Source organism: Calonectris borealis, chromosome 4, assembly GCF_964195595.1.
Source record: "Calonectris borealis chromosome 4, bCalBor7.hap1.2, whole genome shotgun sequence".
NCBI classification, from domain to species: Eukaryota; Metazoa; Chordata; class Aves; order Procellariiformes; family Procellariidae; genus Calonectris; species Calonectris borealis.
Window position 1 is genome coordinate 18052844 of NC_134315.1, and position 19746 is coordinate 18072589.

At 41.3% G+C, this 19746-nt stretch overlaps 2 protein-coding genes and 1 long non-coding RNA gene across 4 annotated transcripts; 2 read left to right on the forward strand and 1 right to left on the reverse strand.

Moving 5' to 3' along the window:
* The first annotated feature begins 1610 nt into the window (after positions 1–1610).
* LAP3 (leucine aminopeptidase 3) lies at positions 1611–15877 on the forward strand. The gene is made up of 13 exons (XM_075148818.1): positions 1611–1733; positions 2464–2579; positions 2903–2957; positions 4753–4858; positions 5980–6139; positions 7193–7354; positions 8379–8537; positions 9579–9703; positions 11070–11158; positions 12625–12727; positions 14432–14511; positions 15154–15266; positions 15377–15877. Exons 1-13 carry the CDS (start codon positions 1611–1613, stop codon positions 15570–15572), a joined length of 1587 nt encoding a protein of 528 aa, XP_075004919.1. The 3' UTR covers positions 15573–15877.
* Positions 1728–16713, reverse strand: LOC142081756 (uncharacterized). Of its 2 annotated transcripts, none has more exons than XR_012673468.1 (5): positions 16476–16713; positions 5915–6721; positions 5397–5483; positions 3711–3859; positions 1728–2151 (listed from the first exon to the last, which is right to left on the reverse strand). It is a non-coding gene; the product is annotated as an uncharacterized LOC142081756 (long non-coding RNA). The 2 variants fall into 2 exon arrangements; XR_012673469.1 differs by having other exon boundaries at positions 5915–6092; positions 16476–16707.
* A 40-nt stretch (positions 16714–16753) lies between these two features.
* On the forward strand, positions 16754–19244 carry MED28 (mediator complex subunit 28). Its single transcript, XM_075148827.1, has 4 exons — positions 16754–16952; positions 17040–17106; positions 18348–18460; positions 18898–19244. The coding sequence occupies exons 1-4, from the start codon at positions 16791–16793 to the stop codon at positions 19093–19095; spliced, it is 540 nt and encodes a 179-aa protein (XP_075004928.1). The 5' UTR covers positions 16754–16790; the 3' UTR covers positions 19096–19244.
* Positions 19245–19746: the final 502 nt, after the last annotated feature.

Here is a 19746-nt window from a genome sequence, read left to right on the forward strand (position 1 = left end):
AACAATAGGTAAGTCTATCACTTAGACCTTTTCAGCTTTCCCTTGTACATCATAAAATACTTTCAAAAAATGTGGAACTTGATATAAGTGTGATCTACTTTATTTACACATTTTCATTTTAGTTATACTTCACACAGTGTATCTGATCATATGCATGCTCAACATGTGGAAATGAAGACTTCTTTGGGGGTACTTTTTACTTTGGAAGATTTGAAATCCCAAATGGGAACATTTATGAGCAATATCTGCCCAGACCTTTGAAGAGATTATGGGTCAAATATTATCTTTCCGTAAAATTAAAGACAACTTCACATACCCTGAAAATACCCACTCGATTTGTACATGCAGAATACACAGAAGCTCCATGCATGCTGTAGAGAAGCTATGGAGCCACTTTTCAAAGAACTTAAGAAACTATTCACTGTATCTAAGAGCCTCCCCAAAATAAATGAAGCTAAAAACTCATTGCCAGTTTGATTCTTTAAATAATGTTATGATTTAATGTTTAAAAATGTAATTTTACAAAATAAATCAAAATGTATGCAATTTCCCTCAGTCATTGTCTCTGAGTGCCGCTGTCCTTCATAAGACTTTATTTTTCTCGGTACGACTTAATGGAAAAAGCGGTTAAGGTGGGAACTGCAGTATGCTGTTAAAGAAGAATAGGCCCATCTACCCTTCTTCATCACGTTCTGCTGATGTAACAGTGTAAGTTCAGTTACAGATGTATGGAAAAGCAAACAAATTGTTATACATAGTGTTGTGTCAGATTCTCACATATAAAAGCAAATTACTTATAATGTGCGTTTCACACTTCTGGGAAAAAAATAAATCTGGATCACCTGACATTAAAATCCAGTGCATGTCCAGTGCCACTAAAAATCTGGCTCTTCATGCTGACCATATAATAAAGGTCAGCAAACTCCAAACAGTTCTTTTCCATACAGTGCTTTTGCTAGAGAAGCATAAATCTACTTCTGACATTATACTGATGACCCAGTATTCTGGTGTGAATTTTGCTGTTAAAATATAACCATAGTCATTCTCATTGGTCTTTTATTTTCACTTACCACATTTTTTTGTTACTGCTTTGTCTTAGAACCTAATCAAGCCTTCCTAGACAGAGATGGTGATATAAGCCATCATCCTACATAGGAAAGTAATGTAAATTTGTTGTCTTTGCATTTGCAATAAAGCTTTGATTATTTTTCATAAACCATTTACATTTTAACCTTCAATATGCAAATTAAACATCCTGTATGCATACCAGGACTGTTTTTTCAGCCTGCGGTAAGCACACAAGAGCAGTCGTTTCATCCTCAGCAGCACGTGCGAATGCCTATCTAGAGCGTACCACAAGAGGGCAAAAATCCACTGCGAAACCGAGCCGCCGCCACCCCCCCCGATACAAAGTCTGGCACACAAGCAAGCACCAACGCACCGCCTCACCCGCCCTGAGGCACCGGCGTGCGAGCGGCTCCTGCGGCACGCCCTCCATCCCGTCCCCGCCCCTCCGCGGGCACCGCCCCGCCCGGCGCCGGCTGATGAGGCCATCGGTGCGCGGGGTCAGCTGGCGGCGCGCCGGCCGGCCGGCCCCACCCCAGCCTGCCATGCTGCTGCCGTGGGTGCGGAGGGTGGCTGCGCGCCGCCTCAGCCGGCGCCTCCCCCTGGCCTGCAGCTGCTCGGCGCAGGGGCCCTCGCCGCGGGGCTACAGCCGCGGGGCGGGCGGGAAGGTGAGGGGGCGGCGGGGGACGCTTCCGCCTCGCGGCCCCTCTGGCTCGGGGTGAACCGGCGCAGGAGGAGGCAGCGTGGGGCGTCCCGCGGGGGCCGCGGGCCGTCCCTTCCGCCTGCTCGCTTCCGCAGCTCGTGTCTGAGCGTGCCGGCGCCCAGCTCCGTGTGCCCCAGCTCCAGCCAGGGCCTCCAACTCCCGAACCTGCGGCGTCGGGCTGGGCGCCGTGCCCGAGGCGGGGCGGTGCTGGGGCCGCCGGGAGGCTGCGCCCTGGAGAAGCTCCCTGTCGGCGCTGCTGCGCCCGCTGTCGGGGCAGAGCCGCCTCCCCGGCCCGGCACCTCGCTGCCCCGCCAATGGGCTCGAATCGGGAGCGGTGCGACCCCCCGCGCTCCTCCTGGATGCGCCTGGCTGGAGATCTGCGTCTGGGGTGGGGGAAGGAGAGAAGAAAAGCTCTCTTGTACTTAAAATTACAGATTGAAAGAGTGTTTGTCTCTACGTGCTAGGTAAAATGATTATAACTTTAGTTACACTGCATCTAATTTCTTTCTGACACTTAAAAGTAGTTGTAATAGCTTATCCTGGTTTACCAAAGTGTCACTCAGTGCATCCCATTAGGTAAATGCATAAACTGAGATGAATATATACAGCAGTAGCTATGGTTTGAACAGTGTGCTTGTTGTCTTTCAGATGGGTCTCTCAATTTCGTGTTTACATTAATGCACGTCCTGTTTTAGGGCCTTGTTCTGGGAGTCTACTCGAGTGAAAAGGATGAAGGTGCTGCCCAGTTCACTAGCGCAGGAGATGCTTTCGATAGACTTGTGTCTGGAAAGCTGAGAGAACTTCTGTCCGTGTAAGTGTGTGATAAGCATCTGAAATGGATTAAAGTACCTACAAACACCAATAAGAATGATCTTTTTATCATTATTAGTGTTTGTATCCATACCACTTCTCAGGCTGGTATTTGCTTCTACCAGGCCAAGCAGTTTGGAGGGGAACTCCTGAGGAAACGGATGCAAAATGTTAATGGGAACTGTCCTTTTCTGTGAACCGGCACTAGGCCAAGTGTCCCAGTACAGTGTTGAGGAGCACTGTCTGGTCGTGGAGTGAACATAGTACCATAAGATTTGTCATCAATAAGGACTTCTTTATTGAAAGAATCTTTTTGTGTCCTAGATGTGGGCCACCTTTGAAGAAAGGCAAAACACGCATATTCCATGGTTTGCATCAGGTACGAACTTTGGATTTTCGTGTGCATATTGATTAATGTGTGAGGTTTGCCCTTACATCTTGAGTTCACTGCTGTGCTTGTATAAATGCTCTGCTCTTCTTCCCCCCCCTCAACAAAAGATGTGGTTCTTATTGAAACCTCCTGTTCTGCACTCCCTGTGTTTGCATGCCCTTTTGCACGATCCTGCACTCCCTCCACTGCAAACTGAGAAGATGTAAACAAGTCTGCTCCAAAGGTGGTGTGCTCTGAATAACCGCTTACTGAGAGCTGAAGCACAACAGTTTTGGATCAGGCTTCCACTGTGCCTCCTGTGTTCAGGAGGAGTGAGTGCACGAGTGCGTACTGATATGTGCAAAGACCTTCCAGATGTGACGGTTCTAACACGAGGTAGCCCATCACAGGCTTTAATCAGGGGTTTTAAAGTCATGTGCTTGAAACCTCTGAAAACAAGATGTGGGACTGTTCTTCAGGCAGGACTTTTGTCTGCACAGACATGGTATATAACAAGGGTATGAGATGGGGATTCATCTGCTTAAAGTTAGGCTGTTGGTGCCATTTGAGAAGCCCTAATACATGTAACGCACCTACATGGAGCTGGCAAATATGGTACGATTTGTGTCTTTTTGGAGCAGTAGCTAGAGGCTGGGCAGACATATAATATGACACTAGGCGTCCCTCTATAAGTAACTGAATCTTACATGAGGGCTACTTAAATGATTTTAAATAAATCAATCTGTACTAAGTATTGCCTACCACGTATAAATTCCTGTGCAGAGACCCCAGACAGGTGACACCGGACTCAGTAGAAAGGCTCTTGGAAATTTCATGGAAGTTGAATCCACTGAAGGTCCCATTATCCCAGTTCTGCATGCAGGATGGCCTTTGAAGTGAGCAGCAAATCTCTGCAAGAGAAGGCAGCAGAATTTGGCCTTACGCACTCTTCTAAGTGTGTAAAATAACGATAACTAAAAAAATGTTAACTTGAATCACTGGTCTTCTGGAAAGCTAACACTGGTTTCAGCATGTTGTGGACAAAAGACTTTACTATGGTGTAGCAGTTTGAAAGCTGATTGTTAGAATCTGACAGAGCAGCTATTTGTGATGGAAGGGAAAGCCGAAGATTAACTTCATTTTTCTTCAGAGCAATGGGAAATCTGTTCACATATATAACCTTGAGTTTTATACAAATTTGACTTCATTCTTAAAAGGCTCCTTTACTCTTAGTTATTTCTTCCTTTTTGCCATCCACTTGCCTTATAAGGGAAGCATTTAGTCTGCTGCGCTACATTGCTTTCCTGAGTTCTGGAGCTGTGTATCTCTGCAGCTTTGGTTTGTTACCTGGCAAATCATGCCAGCTCAGCTGACCTAAGCTAGTAGGCTCAGCCTTTGAAGTGATTTTATTTCCTTGAACATAGTACTGTGCCAAAAAAGGTTACACTTCTCCAGCTCAGTTCTGGCCTTTGTTGCAACTGGAAAGCTGGATCTGCTTTCAAAGGACTCTTAGATTTGCCCTTAGAAGTATCAAGTTTGCTATGTGTTGAGCATAAAGCCCTACCTGCTGCAATACATGTAATTAACTGGACAACAGAACAACTGGTTGCATGCCTGTGGCAAATGATTGGAAGCGCAACACAGTGGCACCATACTGGCCCTCTTTAACGTAGAAATGTGCGTAACGTAGAGAAAGTACTGAATGTATTTTAATGCTGTGCTTGGTTTGTTTTGGAAAGTAAGGTCTCTGCTGTGGCTGTAACAATGAGGAAAATGAATCCATTTGTGTGTCGGCTTCATCTAGGACTTTCCGAGTGTGGTTGTAGTTGGCTTGGGTAAGAAGAATGCTGGAGTAAATGACCAAGAAAACTGGAATGAAGGCAAAGAAAATATTCGTGCAGCTGTTGCAGGTTAACTATTTTTAAATTTTCTTAAGCATTTTGTCTATAAAACTATTGCAATGGTGCAGCATGTTCCACTTCTGAAGAGTAAGTCTAGATATGATTTTGTTTTGAAATGCAAAACCTACTGCATGGTTTGGTAGATGCATTTACTTGTCACTGATATTCATAAAGCTTTTCCTTAGTGAGGAAGGAGTTATAGAGCATGCAAATCAATCTGCAGACAGGTAATTCCAGTTTTTTATACCAGATGACTTTCCTTAACAGTGTCATATTGAAAAGGTACTTGTTTAATTACTACTATTTTGAAGCCTGAGAGCATCAGTGATTCACTTTATGCTCGCGCTGTACTTAAGTATGCACATATATTTACTTTTGCCGCTTAGTTTGTAACTGAGATACCAGTGTTACAAACTGGTGTCTTTCACAACATCAATAGTATGATTCAGTATGTTATCTGTCGTAGGCAGAGGAGGCCTCTCTATCTTAATCAAGGATGACTGCTGTATCTAAGTGTATATAAAATAAGAATAAAAAGAGTTCTCACCGCAGAGTTTATACTATGAGACTGGAGGTTGGTTACACATGTATGATGGCTGTATGTCCAAAGTGCTAGTCCATGTTGTCTCAGCAGCTGCCAAAACATTGTTAAATTATTTGGGTTCAAAATAGAATTTATGAATATGTATTTTCTTGTTTATAAAAGTGTGTATAAACTAATTTGGAAGACAAAAGCAGTCATATATTCTTAGCAAAAAACTAAATTACAGAAAATTTCTGATACCTGTAGATAGTCATAATCCATAGCACTACAGAATGATAGAGCTTTTCTTTGATACAGAGTGAGCTTAAAGGAATCAGAACAACTGTGGACTTTCCTTTTTATGCTCATGAAATGTCTTAGTCATTGTAATTCATCAAGTGATATTTTTACACAAAATTTGTCCGTATATGGTCATTAGCATTTTTAATTATTCTACTGCATGATCTTTTTAATTGATTTACTTATAAACTCAGAAATCTTGAGTTAAAATTATTTTTTCCTTGAAATGTCACATTGATCACCTCAGACACCTGTTTTGCTGTTCTGTGTGATACTTGGCCTACTAGTTCTGTACTGTATTTTTCAGTTGGTTGTAGACAGATCCAAGATCTGGAGATCCCTTGTGTTGAAGTAGACCCCTGTGGAGATGCTCAAGCGGCTGCAGAAGGCGCTGTCCTTGGATTGCATGAATATAACGAGCTGAAGCAAAAAAAAAAACCTGCAGTTACTCCTCAGCTTCATGGAAGGTGATGGCAAAAGGAAAGCTTGTCTATTTATTTATCTGTTTGTTTATTTATTTATAAAACTGTGCATGCTTGTGCATGAGAAGAACACAAAACTGAAAGAAAAGAGCTAGCAGCAATATCCCTCTTAACTCCTCCTACTCCTTTGAATTTCCTGAAGTATTTTCCATCTCAAGTACATTTATAGTGTTTGCTCCATGTGTTCTGTTAGTATGCCATGTTCTGAGGTTAAGGATAAATAAATGCTGCTTAGAAGTCCTCTTGTTGCCTTCCCCATGTCTTGCCAGTTTCAGTGTCAGCTGAGATTTGGCTTCTTAATTCCATTCCTCTATATCCAGGCAATGTTTCTATATTCCTCCTGGATTCCTTCTTTACTGTGTTGCTCTTCTGAGAGGCAGAATCTGGCTTAATGCCTTGCTTTGTGATATCTCTTAAAGCAAATAAGCCTTTCAGTTCTGTCTCAGTAAAATGAAAGGATTTGTACTGGTAGTGTTGCAGAGTAACCAGAAAGACATCCCCATTTCCTGTGCAGGCAGCTCTTTGAATGTTTGCTCTTTCGTTCGTTAGTGAAATGCCTTGAGTGCACTGTGAAATGAGATCCAAATTCCACTCTTATCACATAATCATATTTAGTAAAGTGAAAAACAGAATCGGAGGTTTTATATGGTAAATAAAAACTTTCAGGGCTGTTATAATTAATGTGATTACAAATTTTGGAAGGGATATTAAACCTTGTGCTTAAGGATTTAAGCCAATCTCTGACTGGTAAGGATTACAACAAGATCTAATGTATACAGATAATTTTACATCTGTCTGCTCTAGGATTCTTCTAGCTTTCTGTCAAGCGTTTGGCACTGACTAGAACCAGAGATGAGCTACTAGACTAGATGCACTTTGGATATCATCCTAAATTCCTTGTAGTAAGGTTACTATGACATTCTTAATTGCCCCAAATTAACGATACCATATTTTCAAACAGGAGAGAACAGATGGTTGCTGACAACATCTTACTTTTGCAAATGTTTATGATCCTGATTGTTGTATGGTGTTGTTTAGAGCTGAAAGTGAAGGCTGGCAAAAAGGTGTTACCTACGCTGAGGGTCAGAACCTCGCTCGGTACCTTATGGAGGCTCCAGCGAATTATATAACTCCAATCAAATTTGCCGAACATATTGAACAGAAGCTCAGAAGTTTCAGCAATGTGAAGGTCCATATAAGGTAAATTCCATTTAAACGATTCCTCTGTAGGGGAAGATACCTTCCAGGCTATTCAAATCTGTAGCAGGCTCTCATTTTCACTCTGCCACTTCAGATGACAAAAGCAGGGGAAGTGTTTGGCAAAAAGGTATGAGGGGTACCCAGACTGCAAGCTACTTTCAGTATTAGAAGGTGAGCTTCTAGTTTGCAGAGTAAGCAAGACACAAGTAAGTGACACAGTAAAATGATTAACTGTCAGTTAATCATGCAGTCAATTAGTGCTTAATTGACGTGTGCTGTGAAAGAGGAAGCCTGATGAAGACTCAGTGAATAGAGGGCAAATACTAGGTACCCTTTTTCTAATACCTTTTGGGTTTTTTCCAAGTGGATTTTATACATACCTTTGCTTTTTTGTTTGGATGTGGTAATTAGACATCCTCTCTTTATTGCTGTTATTGTTGGGGCTTTTTTTTTTAACTTTTAAAAATGTTGAGATGGAGTTGTAAAAGCTCTTGCAATTGAATTTGCACAGCTAATGCTTCTTGCCTCGGCATTTCAAGTTACTTCAGAGGAAATGGGCTAACTGGTTATGCAAGTGTTGGAGGCTGTTTTGTTGAAAAGCAAAAGACTGAGGGAAATCAACTTTGCCTATAGTTTACCATCTTGATAGCAGAAAGCTAAACTGTAACTGCTGCAATATTGTTCCTCCATATGCCTTCAGAGACTACAGCCTGATGGGCAAGTGAAAGTTCAATGTTTCTGATGCAGAAAGTGTATACTGGTGGGTGGTTGTGTTGTTGTTGTATTTTAAACAAGGCAAAACAAAAACCAAGCAGCAACTTTGAGGCAGTATTTTTCTGTTTCACAAAAAAAAGTAATAATGGTTGGATTTAAATGATGGTTTCCAAAATAACTAACTAAAATGGAATTAATAGTTTGTGTACAAACCTTCAAGAATTGTGACCTCTTAAAAACAAACAAACAAAATCACCTTAGTCAAAGTGTCCAATTACAAAAAATAAATGCATATATATTTCTATTCCAGACCAGAGTCTTGGATAGCAACACAACAGATGGGAGCATTCCTGAGTGTAGCTAAGGGTTCGGCTGAACCTCCCATCTTTCTGGAGATTCACTATTTAGGTGGTGCTAGTACAAATGATTCCCCATTGGTATTTGTAGGAAAAGGAGTTACATTTGACAGGTATGTATGATAATATTTTAATGACTAAAGGGGGAAAATGCCTTCCTGCTATTCATGTTCAATAGGGAAATGCTTTTTCTTTGTTCAGCGTATCTTTCAATGCCATTCCAGTGAACTTGCACTATATAGTAGACTGTGGGGCCTTTTCTGGGGAGAAGACAAGCTTGAGTGATTGGACAAAGTAGGAATTGATAGGCCCCTGTCTTGTAAGGGGAAAAGAGAAATTCAAGGGAAAAGAAAACAAAGACCTTGCTATTTTTTTCTTTTTTTGGCCTGAGCAAACCTCTGGATGAAGAATTTACATGTTTAGAATTGCAGTCTGTCACTGGACATCTAGATCATGCTTAAGGAAAGAGAAAAATTGTCAATAGGACAAGGGGTAATGGCTTTAAACTGAAAGAGGGTAGATGTAGATTAGCTATAAGGAAGAAATTCTTCACTATGAGGGCGGTGAGGCACTGGAACAGGTTGCCCAGAGAAGTTGTGGATGCCCCATCCCTGAAGTGTTCAAGGCCAGGTTGGATGGAGCTTTGAGGAACCTGGTCTAGTGGAAGGTGTCTCTGCCCATGTAGGGCGGTTGTACCTAAATGATCTTTAAGGTCCCTTCCAACCCAAACCATTCTATGAATCTATGAAAATAGTTCATTCTTTGCAGCAGTTCCTTATAACTGCTTTTCATGTCACAGAACTACTGAAGAATTTATCAGTCTGTTCCCCTTCTGTATGCTGATTTTACCAAGTGTACTATTTTGTTCTTGTTTTGTGCTCTTTTGCTATTATAAAGATCATTGTGTTAGGCTGCTGCAGATTACTTGGATTTTTATGGCGTCTTAATTATGAGAAAATAATTCATGGACATATTTTATCTGAAATGAAAACACAGATACCTTGCTTTCAGTATGCTTGTTAGGGTGTTGCAGGAATATTTGAAAACACATTTACTGGTATTTGGTGCTAAAACATACTAATGGACAGAATATTATCAATGTATGCAACTTTGAACTCCTACATGTTGGATGAGATTTGTTCTTTTTATTCCAGTGGTGGCATTTCACTGAAGCCGTCATCAGGTATGGATGCCATGAGAGCAGATATGGGAGGGGCAGCAACTGTCTGTTCAGCCATTGTGACAGCAGCAGCTTTAAATCTACCTCTTAACATAATTGGTAAGTATGTTTGTGTAAGAATCCAAAAATCTTAATTTTACAAGATTTCTTTTTGACAAAGTCATTTTCTAGTATCAGCAGTGGTAACGGTCTTGCAGAAATGCCATGGACTCTTGCAAACTTACTTGTCTCATTCCCTTGCTCAGTTTCTCTTCCATTTTTACTTGCTTATCTAAAATTACTAGCTTTGCTTGAATAAATATTTCAACACTGAATTAAAATTCTGAAGGCATGATTTTTAGATCTTAGGTGAGAAATGATTGTCAATAAACTTATTTTCAACAATTTTTTCAGAAGTTCTGATCCTTCATTACAAGAAGGAATGTCGATACCTGTACGAGAAATTAAAAATGAAAAGGAGTTAGCTGAGCTACCTCCATGAGTGTTTGCCACAGCTGAACAGATAGAAGAATCAGCTCTTGTTTCCTTAGGTGAATATCTCAGCAGAAATCTAAAACAAACAAACAAAAACAGTCAGCTGATACTATTTTTAAGTTCGAGCAATGCTTTTTTTTTTCCTGCAAAAATGTTGCACAGCTAAAATTAAATGAGCTGATTCAGGAACTGTGGCAAAACCAGTTGGTGATGACATGTAATCCATTCTAGGATAAGTTTTATGTTTGAGAACCTTGACTTTCAGGAAACTAGTATTTTAGTCACTTTTATGCTTCAACCAGTAGAGTGCAGCAAAACACACATCCTCATGACATTCCTCACTTAAAAATATGCAAAGGGAACGGCTAAATCAGTGGAGCAAAAGTCTGCGTCCAGAATTCCACTGAAAAGTGGTGGTTCATAATTTGCTTATTCCTTGTGCTAGGAGCAGGTTTTCCCTAGGAATCCCATTATCCCATTCGTAGTTGGAGTTTTGATGCTGACCCTCTTTTTTTGCTCATCTCTATTAGCTCTTCTTGGAGTTCTATGGCGAGTCCTTGGACCCCTCTTGACATTATATAATGTTTATTTACAATGAGCAGAGCTTGAATGGCTCAGAGTGTTAATCTGTTAATCTGTGTTTTAATTTCAAAAAGAAATCCCTTTACATGTGACTAATTATTCTTATATGGAAGGCAAGATGATATTTGTTGCTCCTCTGATCTCGCTTGTCTGGGCATAAAGTAGAAGTAAATCCTAGTGGTAAAATGGCATAGGTGAGACAATGTGGTGGTGCAACATGCAGTGGAATTTCCCTGATCGGAAACTGGATCATGTGTCTTTCAGTAACCAGGAAAAATTGGATTTTGAGCATAAATTCAAGATGAGAATAGTACTGTTTTTTTAAGAAGGTGTTTGGGTTTTTAAAGTGTTTTTTCTACATCTTTTCTGAGAAAGAAACTAGTAATGCACTTTTCTTTTTCTCTCTGAGGTTTGGCACCCCTCTGTGAAAATATGCCCAGTGGTAAGGCAAACAAGCCTGGGGATGTAGTCAGAGCCAAGAATGGAAAAACAATACAGGTATGCATGTGAAACTTGGATTTTGAATACTTCTAGTGAATTGGTTTAATCAGTCAAGTTATATGGCTGCTGTCAGAGTACATGTTTGAAAAGACCCTTTAAAAAGATAAGCAGTGCAAATGGACTGTTTTTAAAAATGTAAGAAGCATGTTATTAATTAGAAATTGCTATAATAGGATTCTTTCAAATACAAATATAGATTGAAGAGATTAGACATGTTTTATAAATTGCTAGGAAAAGCTGAAAAGTATGGTCATTTACTGAACATACTAGAAAATCTTGTTTTAGCACAAGAGGTTGTTACAGTGCTCATAAATAGAGGTTCTCAGTCAGAATGAATAACATTAATTGCTTCCAGCAGACCCATTCAGGACACTTCCCTGCTATCTGGAGTAAGACATAAGAGTATTAGTTTCCTGCTGACATAACCCTGCCAAGCTGCTCTGTACAATGAGAACTCTGAGTCATAGGGGCTGTTGGTTCAAAGGAGCTTGCCAAATCAGTACCCAAAATACATATTTCATATTTAATCCAAACTGTTCCATGCTCATCTAATAGATTAAATGGTACTGAAAGTCATTGTGCTGTAAACCACTGATTTCCTGCAGAAGTAGATGGCTTAATCACTATTTCTCTCTGGATTTCTGTGATTCTGCCACCTTTGACTTGCTGAACCTTCCAGTTCCTTGAGGTGGTTCTCCCAAAACTGAGTTCAGTTGCCCTCTGCTTTGAGGGAGAAGACTGGGTACATATTCCCCTACCGTGGAGAAATTTGCAAAAAAGTGCTAGTAGCTCAGAGCACATTGTGCAATTAATCTTTTAGAATTCATCATGAATTTTCCCTGAGAGGGGAAAGGAGCAAAGGGGCTATTGTTTTTTTGTTGTTTTTTTTGTTGTTGTTTGTTTGGGGTTTTTTGGGGGGTTGTGGTTTGTTTTTTTTTTTTTTGAGAGGAAAAGGTTTCAAGATCCGAAGAGAAAGCAGTATAACAAGGAACTGTTTCCAGGTATGCATCTGTGCTTCTTTGTGGTACCCCCTCCTCCTTTGCGGTTTCCATTGGCCAGATCTTGGTGCTTGCTCAGAAGCAGCCCCTGGGATTCCTGGGGCTTTGCGCTGGGAATGGTAACCAGCCCCCTGCACTCCACTGGGGCATCTCTCCAGCGTCTGAGCTCTTCTGAGGAGCCAGCAGCACAGAGGCCCAGCATGCAGAGGAGGCTGCAGTGCTGAAAGATGACTTGACCTCAGCTACAGATATGCTTTCATTTTATAAACATAACTGTATATCAATACTATCTTTTTTCTTTTTTTTTTTAGCTTATTTTGAGTAAATTTTGATTACCTGAAGTTCCTAGGGCCTGTGACAGTGCATTTACAATCTGACAGCTATTTAAGATAATATGTAAGAACTAAGTCAGTGAAAGGGATATTTTCAGTAAATAATCTGCTTTTACTAATTTTGCACCTGAAGGTAGATAACACAGATGCAGAAGGAAGACTGCTGTTAGCTGATGCTCTCTGTTATGCTCACAATTTTAATGCAAGGGCTATTGTGAATGCTGCAACATTAACAGGTAAGCAGTCTCCCTTTCCTGCTCATTTTGCAAGTCAGTTCTTTGTTACTGTCATTATTTGGCCTGTGGATTAGTTGCACTATGTATATGAAGCCAACCTGAATTTGAAAGCAACTGAGATGATTTTACGTGTTGCAGGACAACAGCTAGCACAGTTTATGCTCTAACAACTTGTACAGCTGCACCGTGTTTCTAGGACTGGGGAGCGTATTGGCATGCAAGGTACACGCTCAGCAATGTAGATAAAGTTGGGCCAGCCCAGCCAATCTGGAACTAAGAGTGGGAAAACCTATGCAGACTTTGATGTTTCTGCACAATGTTTCCCAGTGCTTCCATTTCTGAGCTAAACCTTTGCAGCTCCCGGGGCTGCATGATGCAGAGATCCTGGTGTGGCTGTGGAAGAATCCTGCCAGGCCCATATGGCCCTGGCCATGCTGGAGCCAAAACAGCTTCTTCGTGAACGGCTTCCTGAGTGCCTGAGCTCTGACCTACCCAGCACCAGTTCTTCCATTGTGGGAGCTAGCTCAGGTCTCCATGATTCTGAATAATAGCATAGGAGAGTCATTATCATCTTCCCAGGAATTCGTTTGACTGAAGTATCTCTCATTTTATGTGCAGTTTGCACACTTTCAGGCATAATAAAATGTGCTTTTGATTGTTTCATGTCTACAGTTGTATATGAATGAGGTTATAATTTTAAATTTAAAAACAGCATTGTGTATGCATCTCATGAACTGCAGTAACAAGCTGTCATGGGTGAAGTGACTGTAGCTGAAATGAGAGCAAACATGGAAGAGTAATTCAGACAGGAGTCACTGTGTTGCTTAATGAATATGCTAAGCAAAATAATTATCTTTCTATATATTCTCTGTGTGCTTTAAATTATGTTCCATCAGTTTTACCAGTTCAAAAGCTGTGGAGAATTTCAATAGACAGAAGGGAAGCCCATTTTAAGATCGTTGGCTTGTATAAAATGATTCCCATATAGAGGGCATGATAGAAGGAGGAGTTTACTCCCACTATAGATTATTCTGCGTTTGGGATCCTTGGGCACTAAGCAGGAAGGAGGAGACCTCTTGTAGAAATTTCTTTGACATACCATTTTGGTAAACTACATTTTTCTTCTTTTTTTTTTTTAATCTTACCGAGGATTGAGTGTTGGCATTAGAGAAGCAGTTCTGTGGCATCAAATAAATAAATACGTGTGTAATCCCTCTGGTTTAGGCATGGTTTAGTACTTTGATAAGGATTATTTTCATTTAAAATAAATTCACATATGCTGTGCAAAAATCCATGCAAGTGAAATTCACAAAAGGGAAAGTATCAGCTCAAAATTGTAAAGGTCTATAAATTGGAAAAAGTCCACTCATTTTCTAAATGGAAATAATAAAATTTAGAGAAGACAGTGTTATTGCTGAATATGTTATATTAGAAATATTGCTAAGACACATCAAGCTGAAAACGGAAAATCTAGTTTCATGAGATACAGAATTTTTATGAATTCTTCTTCTATTAGATTATATAAATGTTTTAACAAAGTTTAAACGTTAAAAATGCAAGCGTACTAAAATCTTTACTTTTTGCAGACTTTAGAAATTAGTGATAATGGGAATTAAAAATGTAAAGTTCTATGAGGAGTCTGCAGAGGAATAGCTCAGGTCCACCTTTGCCTTTGTTGTATAACCTGAAGGTGTGTTTCTGTAGGTGCCATGGATGTTGCATTGGGGTCTGCTGCGACTGGAGTGTTCACAAACTCATCTTGGCTTTGGACTCACCTTTATGAGGTAGGCCATCTGTATTATTATTAAATCATAATAATAATTCAGTAATAGCTGTTGTTATTGAAAAGTTAGTGCATTATTGAAAGTCTTTATGCAAATCTTAAAGGTATGTTATTACAATTTGAAATCTCGTAGGAATGGTGTTAATACTGTATTTAATTGAAAATAATTAATTTTGACTATTAATTACTAGCTCTTTAGTGAGGTTTAATATCATACAGCAAACAGCATGCACATCATCTCAAGGATCTGCATCTTCTGATAACTTACTGCATATGCATAAGCTCTGGACTACTGACAGTAATTAGTTCATGTTAAAAAGATAATTGATCTTAGAAATTCAGAGAGGCTTCATGAGTGGCTGAAACGTGATAGCTAAAGGAAGTCTCTGAAGGGAAGGATTTGTGTTGTCAGGGGAAAAAAAAAGCAGTCTCTTAGATTTTGCCTTTTGACTAATGCGAAAGTACCTAAAAAGTAGGTTTCACTGTTTTGTTTTGCAGTGTATTTCCAAATACCTAATACTATATTGGGCTGAGGATTTTTAGACTGATCAAAGCTAAAAAAAATAAGCATGCATGATGCTGGGCCTTATAAATGCAGTTTAAAAAAAAAAAATTGCCAAAACTATCACTGTTTCTTTTTCAGGCCAGCATTTTGACAGGAGACAGAGTTTGGAGAATGCCTCTTTTTGAACATTACACAAAACAAGTAACAGACTGTCCTCTTGCAGATCTGAGTAACATTGGAAAGTACAGCAGGTAAGATGTACCAATATCCTTCATGTGCCCATTTCTTTCAGTGTACTCATTTAATGTTTTGTGCTGTTGGTGTTGCTTTAGAAACAATACAGTTTTTCTGCTTCCCACAGAGCTGGAGGAGCATGCACAGCTGCTGCATTCCTGAAGGAATTTGTGACTGCCTCTCACTGGGCTCATTTAGATATAGCTGGTGTGATGTCGAATAAAGATGAGGTGCCCTATCTTCGAAAAGGCATGGCAGGGCGGCCTACAAGAACGCTAGTAGAGTTTGCAGCTCGATTAAGTCAAGACAGTCACAATACCTAATAAAATACTTATTCTAAAATCATCCATTCTGCCTTAAGAAAAAAAATCTTAAAAAGTATTATTCATAAATGAATGCCCCAAGCATATTTTCACTATGGCAATTTATAAATCATTACTTGAGTAAGAATATCTCACCTTTGAGATTTGTCATCCCATATTATGCATATTATTTTTAAAATAAAAAATATTCTGTTTGAACTATTTGAGATATTTAGTACCACAACATGATGATGGAAAACATCTGAACTCCTATTTTATATGTAAAGTAAGCATAATTATTGCAAACAATAAATCTCTTATTTGGGTGTGTGTGTGTTTTGATTGAGAGAGAACAGTAGAGGGGGATCATAGCTGTGCCTCAGTTTTGGGTGAATTGTAGATGGTGTGAAAGGTAACTCTGCAAAGTTGTTCATAAAAATGCCATTCTAACATTATTCCTTAGAAAAATTAAAACTGCTGTTAGTGTGTATTGAAGTAGAAATGATGCACCATCAGACTTTTTAGGCTGTTGCAATTAGTGTGATTAGCATGACTTCAGCAATAAATATGTAGCGAGTCGTACACTTTTATTGGCACTTGTTTATCTTGTAACTGTTTTACAAAAACTAATGAATGCAAGCAGTGCTTGGTGGGGTGTTGGGGGGAACCTACCACCATCTCACATGATTTCTGTCATCCTGCTGCTTCCCCCTTTACTGGCGTGAGGCTGTCAGGCTCCAGGCAGGGACAGTATTCCCAGAATCGGTTCAAACGTCAAACAGACTTAACGCTTACAACGTGGGCCGAGGTTTTCTTGAGAATTTGGGGGATCCGGGCCCACAGGGTGTTCTTTTTGTTTTGTTTTAGGGTGGGTTTTTTCCTCAAACGCTGGTGTGTAACAAGTGGTGCTGAACTGGTGCTTACCCGGGCTGGAGTCTGGGAGGCGCGGGAGGGCACTGGCTGGAGAAGGAGGGTCCCGCTGGGAAGCATGGCTTGGCTTTCTCTGCTTTTCCTCTTTTCCGTTCCACACGGGGGCGATACCCAGCAGCTCGGGCTGCCCCTGCCTGGGACGGCGGCGCCGGTCCCGGGCTGCCGCGGGCTGAGGTAACGGCCCACAGGCGGAGGGTGCCCAGCCGCGACCGCCCTGAGGCGCCGGGGGGCGGGGCAGCGCCTCGGCCCGCCTTCGGCTCCCGCCCCTCGGCGCATGCGCGCCCGCTGCTCAGCCCGCCGGGGCGCGCCATGGCGGGCACGCTGAGCGGAATGTTCGCCAACCAGCCCCCGGGGCCGCCGCCGCCGCCGGGGCCTCCCGGCGGGCCCGGCCCGGCCGGCCTCATTCCGCCTCCGACGGGGCTGCGCAATCCCAACAACACGCTCGTGGACGAGCTGGAGGCGTCCTTCGAGGTGTGTGGGCCGGGGTGGGGGCGGCCGCGGGTGGGCGCTGCCCTCACGGCGCCGGCCCTCTAACCTCCGCGCTCCCCTCTCTCGCAGGCCTGCTTCGCCTCGCTGGTGAGCCAGGACTACGTGAACGGCACGGACCAGGAGGAGATCCGCACCGGTGAGGCCCTGGGTGCGGGGGTGGGGCGTCGGCGGTGCCCAGCGCCCCCCGCCTCCCGCCCGCCGGGCCGGGCTGACCTCTCGGCGGCTTTCGGGCGCTGCCGCGGTGCTGCAGCTCGGCTCGGCTTGGCAAAAGGCCTGGATACGCCCCGGTTTTATTCTGCAGGCCTGAAGTACCGAGGGGCACGGCTGGGGTTGCAAATCTATGGCCAGCTTCCCCAAAACTTCTCGTGAAATTTTGCAGGTGCCTTCGGGCTTCGCCGGGGGTGTGTGTGCCTTGTCATTTGAGGCCGAAGGAGGTTTAAAAACTATTCCGGGATGTTTGAACGGTGGCTCTGGTATAGCTCAGGCTTGCTCGCCCCTTCCCAGGTGAACGCTGTTCACAGCAGTGGGAGGCTTACACGGAAAGAAACCCATCCGGGATGGTCGGGGTCTTGTGGAACAGCCTGACCATCCTGGGGTCGCATGGGATTGTATTAATGTGCAATGAAATACACGGTTCAAAAGCTAGGAAGCTAACGTGACGCGTTATGAAGCTCTATGAAGCAATCGTAAAAGGTGGGAAAGGAAAGCCTAGGTTGCTTAGTAGCAATGCTTTAAGACTTGTGTGACAGGCACCTCTGCGGGAGGCATAATTAATACTGAGCTTGTATAAACAGGAAATAAAAAAATGGCTCTTGACTACGGTTTAGAAGTGTACTTTTCCCTGAAAAATTTTCGAAGCCTGACTCTCATGTGCCGTTCCGAAAACAACATAAATGCTTTTGAAGACTCCTTTCTGGATATTGGGTCATATTCATATGCTGGAATGGGACAGCTTTTGTTATCAAAACAGTAGTGAATAATATACGAAGACAGAATATTCTCCTAAATATGCCCGTATTTTAGAACCTTACATTAGGCTTGTTGCTTGGGCGTGCAGTGAAATGTTTTCTTTATTCAACCAAGTTCCACAAATTATTTTATCACTCTGTCATTGCCAAAAATGTAATAAAACTTGGGAAAAAGAGTTGTTGTCTTGCACCTTTAAAAGAAGTTCTGAAAGTCTGCAAAGCAACATTTTATACAGAGACTTAATGCACATCCTGGTTTTATAAATATGTCATTTTAGTAAACCCGAAGATTTTCTTTCTAGAAAGTACTGTGAAAAGTGTTTTTAATAGCATGCAGACAACTACCACTATCAGCCTGATAACTTCTTTTTTGGAATCTGTTCTTTCTATTTTGTTACTTTATGTTTAGGTGTTGATCAGTGCATCCAGAAGTTTCTGGATGTTGCAAGACAAACGGAATGTTTTTTTCTACAAAAAAGACTGCAGCTATCAGTCCAGAAACCAGACCAAGTAATTAAAGAGGTATGTTTAAATTAATTTACTTGTGTTGTGCTAGATCAGATAAGCTGTGTACCAGTACAGTTAATCACCTCGTTCACATTAATTTTGGGTTTCTCAACATGACACTGTATCTTAAGTTGGTAGCTCTTGCCATGAACCTGGAGAAGCTGGATGCCTGCTGCTCTGTGGAGTATTGGAACACAGATGATAGTTTCATTGGAAGAAACAAACTAGTTAGATTTTGCTGGAAGTAATGATCTCTGAAATATGTGAACTAGGGGAATGGAACTAGTGCATTCACAGTGCTTTCCCTCTGTTTCATTAGAAGCTTTTCCATTATTAGAATCCATATAAGATCAGCTTGAAAAATCAAGCTAAAAAAATTACATGCTCTTTATGTAAAGTGGTTATTCTTATGAATACTGTCTATTTACTAATACACATTTTTTCATCCATAGGATGTTTCAGAATTAAGAAATGAATTGCAGAGAAAAGAAGCATTAATTCAGAAGCATTTGGGTAAACTGCGACACTGGCAACAGGTCCTGGAAGATATCAGTGTACAGCACAAAAAGCCTGCAGAAGTGCCTCAAGGTCCATTAGCTTACCTAGAACAAGCATCTGCTAATATTCCTGCTCCAATGAAGCAAACGTGATCTTTGATTTTACATATCAGAATATTTTCAACAATGCAAAGCAGTGTGTTAGTTTTACTTTGTATGCTTTTTATATAATGTAATTTGTACTACAAATATAAATAGTTAAGACGAAGCGAAATAAATTATCTTCTTTTTTTTGCAAAAAATATGGATTGGTTTTATATTTCAATGAAAAATATGCAGAGATGCTATTCAGGATGCTTTCTGGTAGAAGTATGTTTTCCAGAATGCATCCTGTTCCTCCCTGGCCCTAGCTTTCCCCTAACTATATCTTTGCTGGTGTGATGAAAATACTTGTAAAGATTACTGTTTGGTTTTACTGGAAGATATTTTAAATGTTTTCTGATGCAGTAATTGTCCTTAAGTACCACTGCAGAAGCACCCTTAGAATTGTCTGTATCTAGCTCAGATCAAGAGTACTTTTTTTGAAGTGAATTGTCCATCTCCATTGGACTTTGCTCACCTCATGAAGAGGTGTCAGGATATACAAATTTGATTCTTACAGGATGACATGAAACCGCAAAATGCACCCTGGGGGGGTATGTATGTAATGCAGGCCCAATGTTACTGGTGGTCTATCTGTCAGGCTACTGTAGAGATGGTCCAAAATACGTACCCCCAAAATAAAGACCACTCATTGTGGATGTT

Coding starts and splice junctions, on each gene's coding strand:
- LAP3 (XM_075148818.1), top strand. CDS start 1,611: ATGCTGCTGCCGTGGGTGCGGAGGGTGGCTGCGCGCCGCCTCAGCCGG. Junction 4,859..5,979: donor TATTCGTGCAGCTGTTGCAG/GTTAACTATTTT, acceptor TGTATTTTTCAG/TTGGTTGTAGACAGATCCAA. Junction 11,159..12,624: donor AGAATGGAAAAACAATACAG/GTATGCATGTGA, acceptor TTGCACCTGAAG/GTAGATAACACAGATGCAGA.
- MED28 (XM_075148827.1), top strand. CDS start 16,791: ATGGCGGGCACGCTGAGCGGAATGTTCGCCAACCAGCCCCCGGGGCCG. Junction 16,953..17,039: donor AGCTGGAGGCGTCCTTCGAG/GTGTGTGGGCCG, acceptor CCTCTCTCGCAG/GCCTGCTTCGCCTCGCTGGT. Junction 17,107..18,347: donor CCAGGAGGAGATCCGCACCG/GTGAGGCCCTGG, acceptor CTTTATGTTTAG/GTGTTGATCAGTGCATCCAG.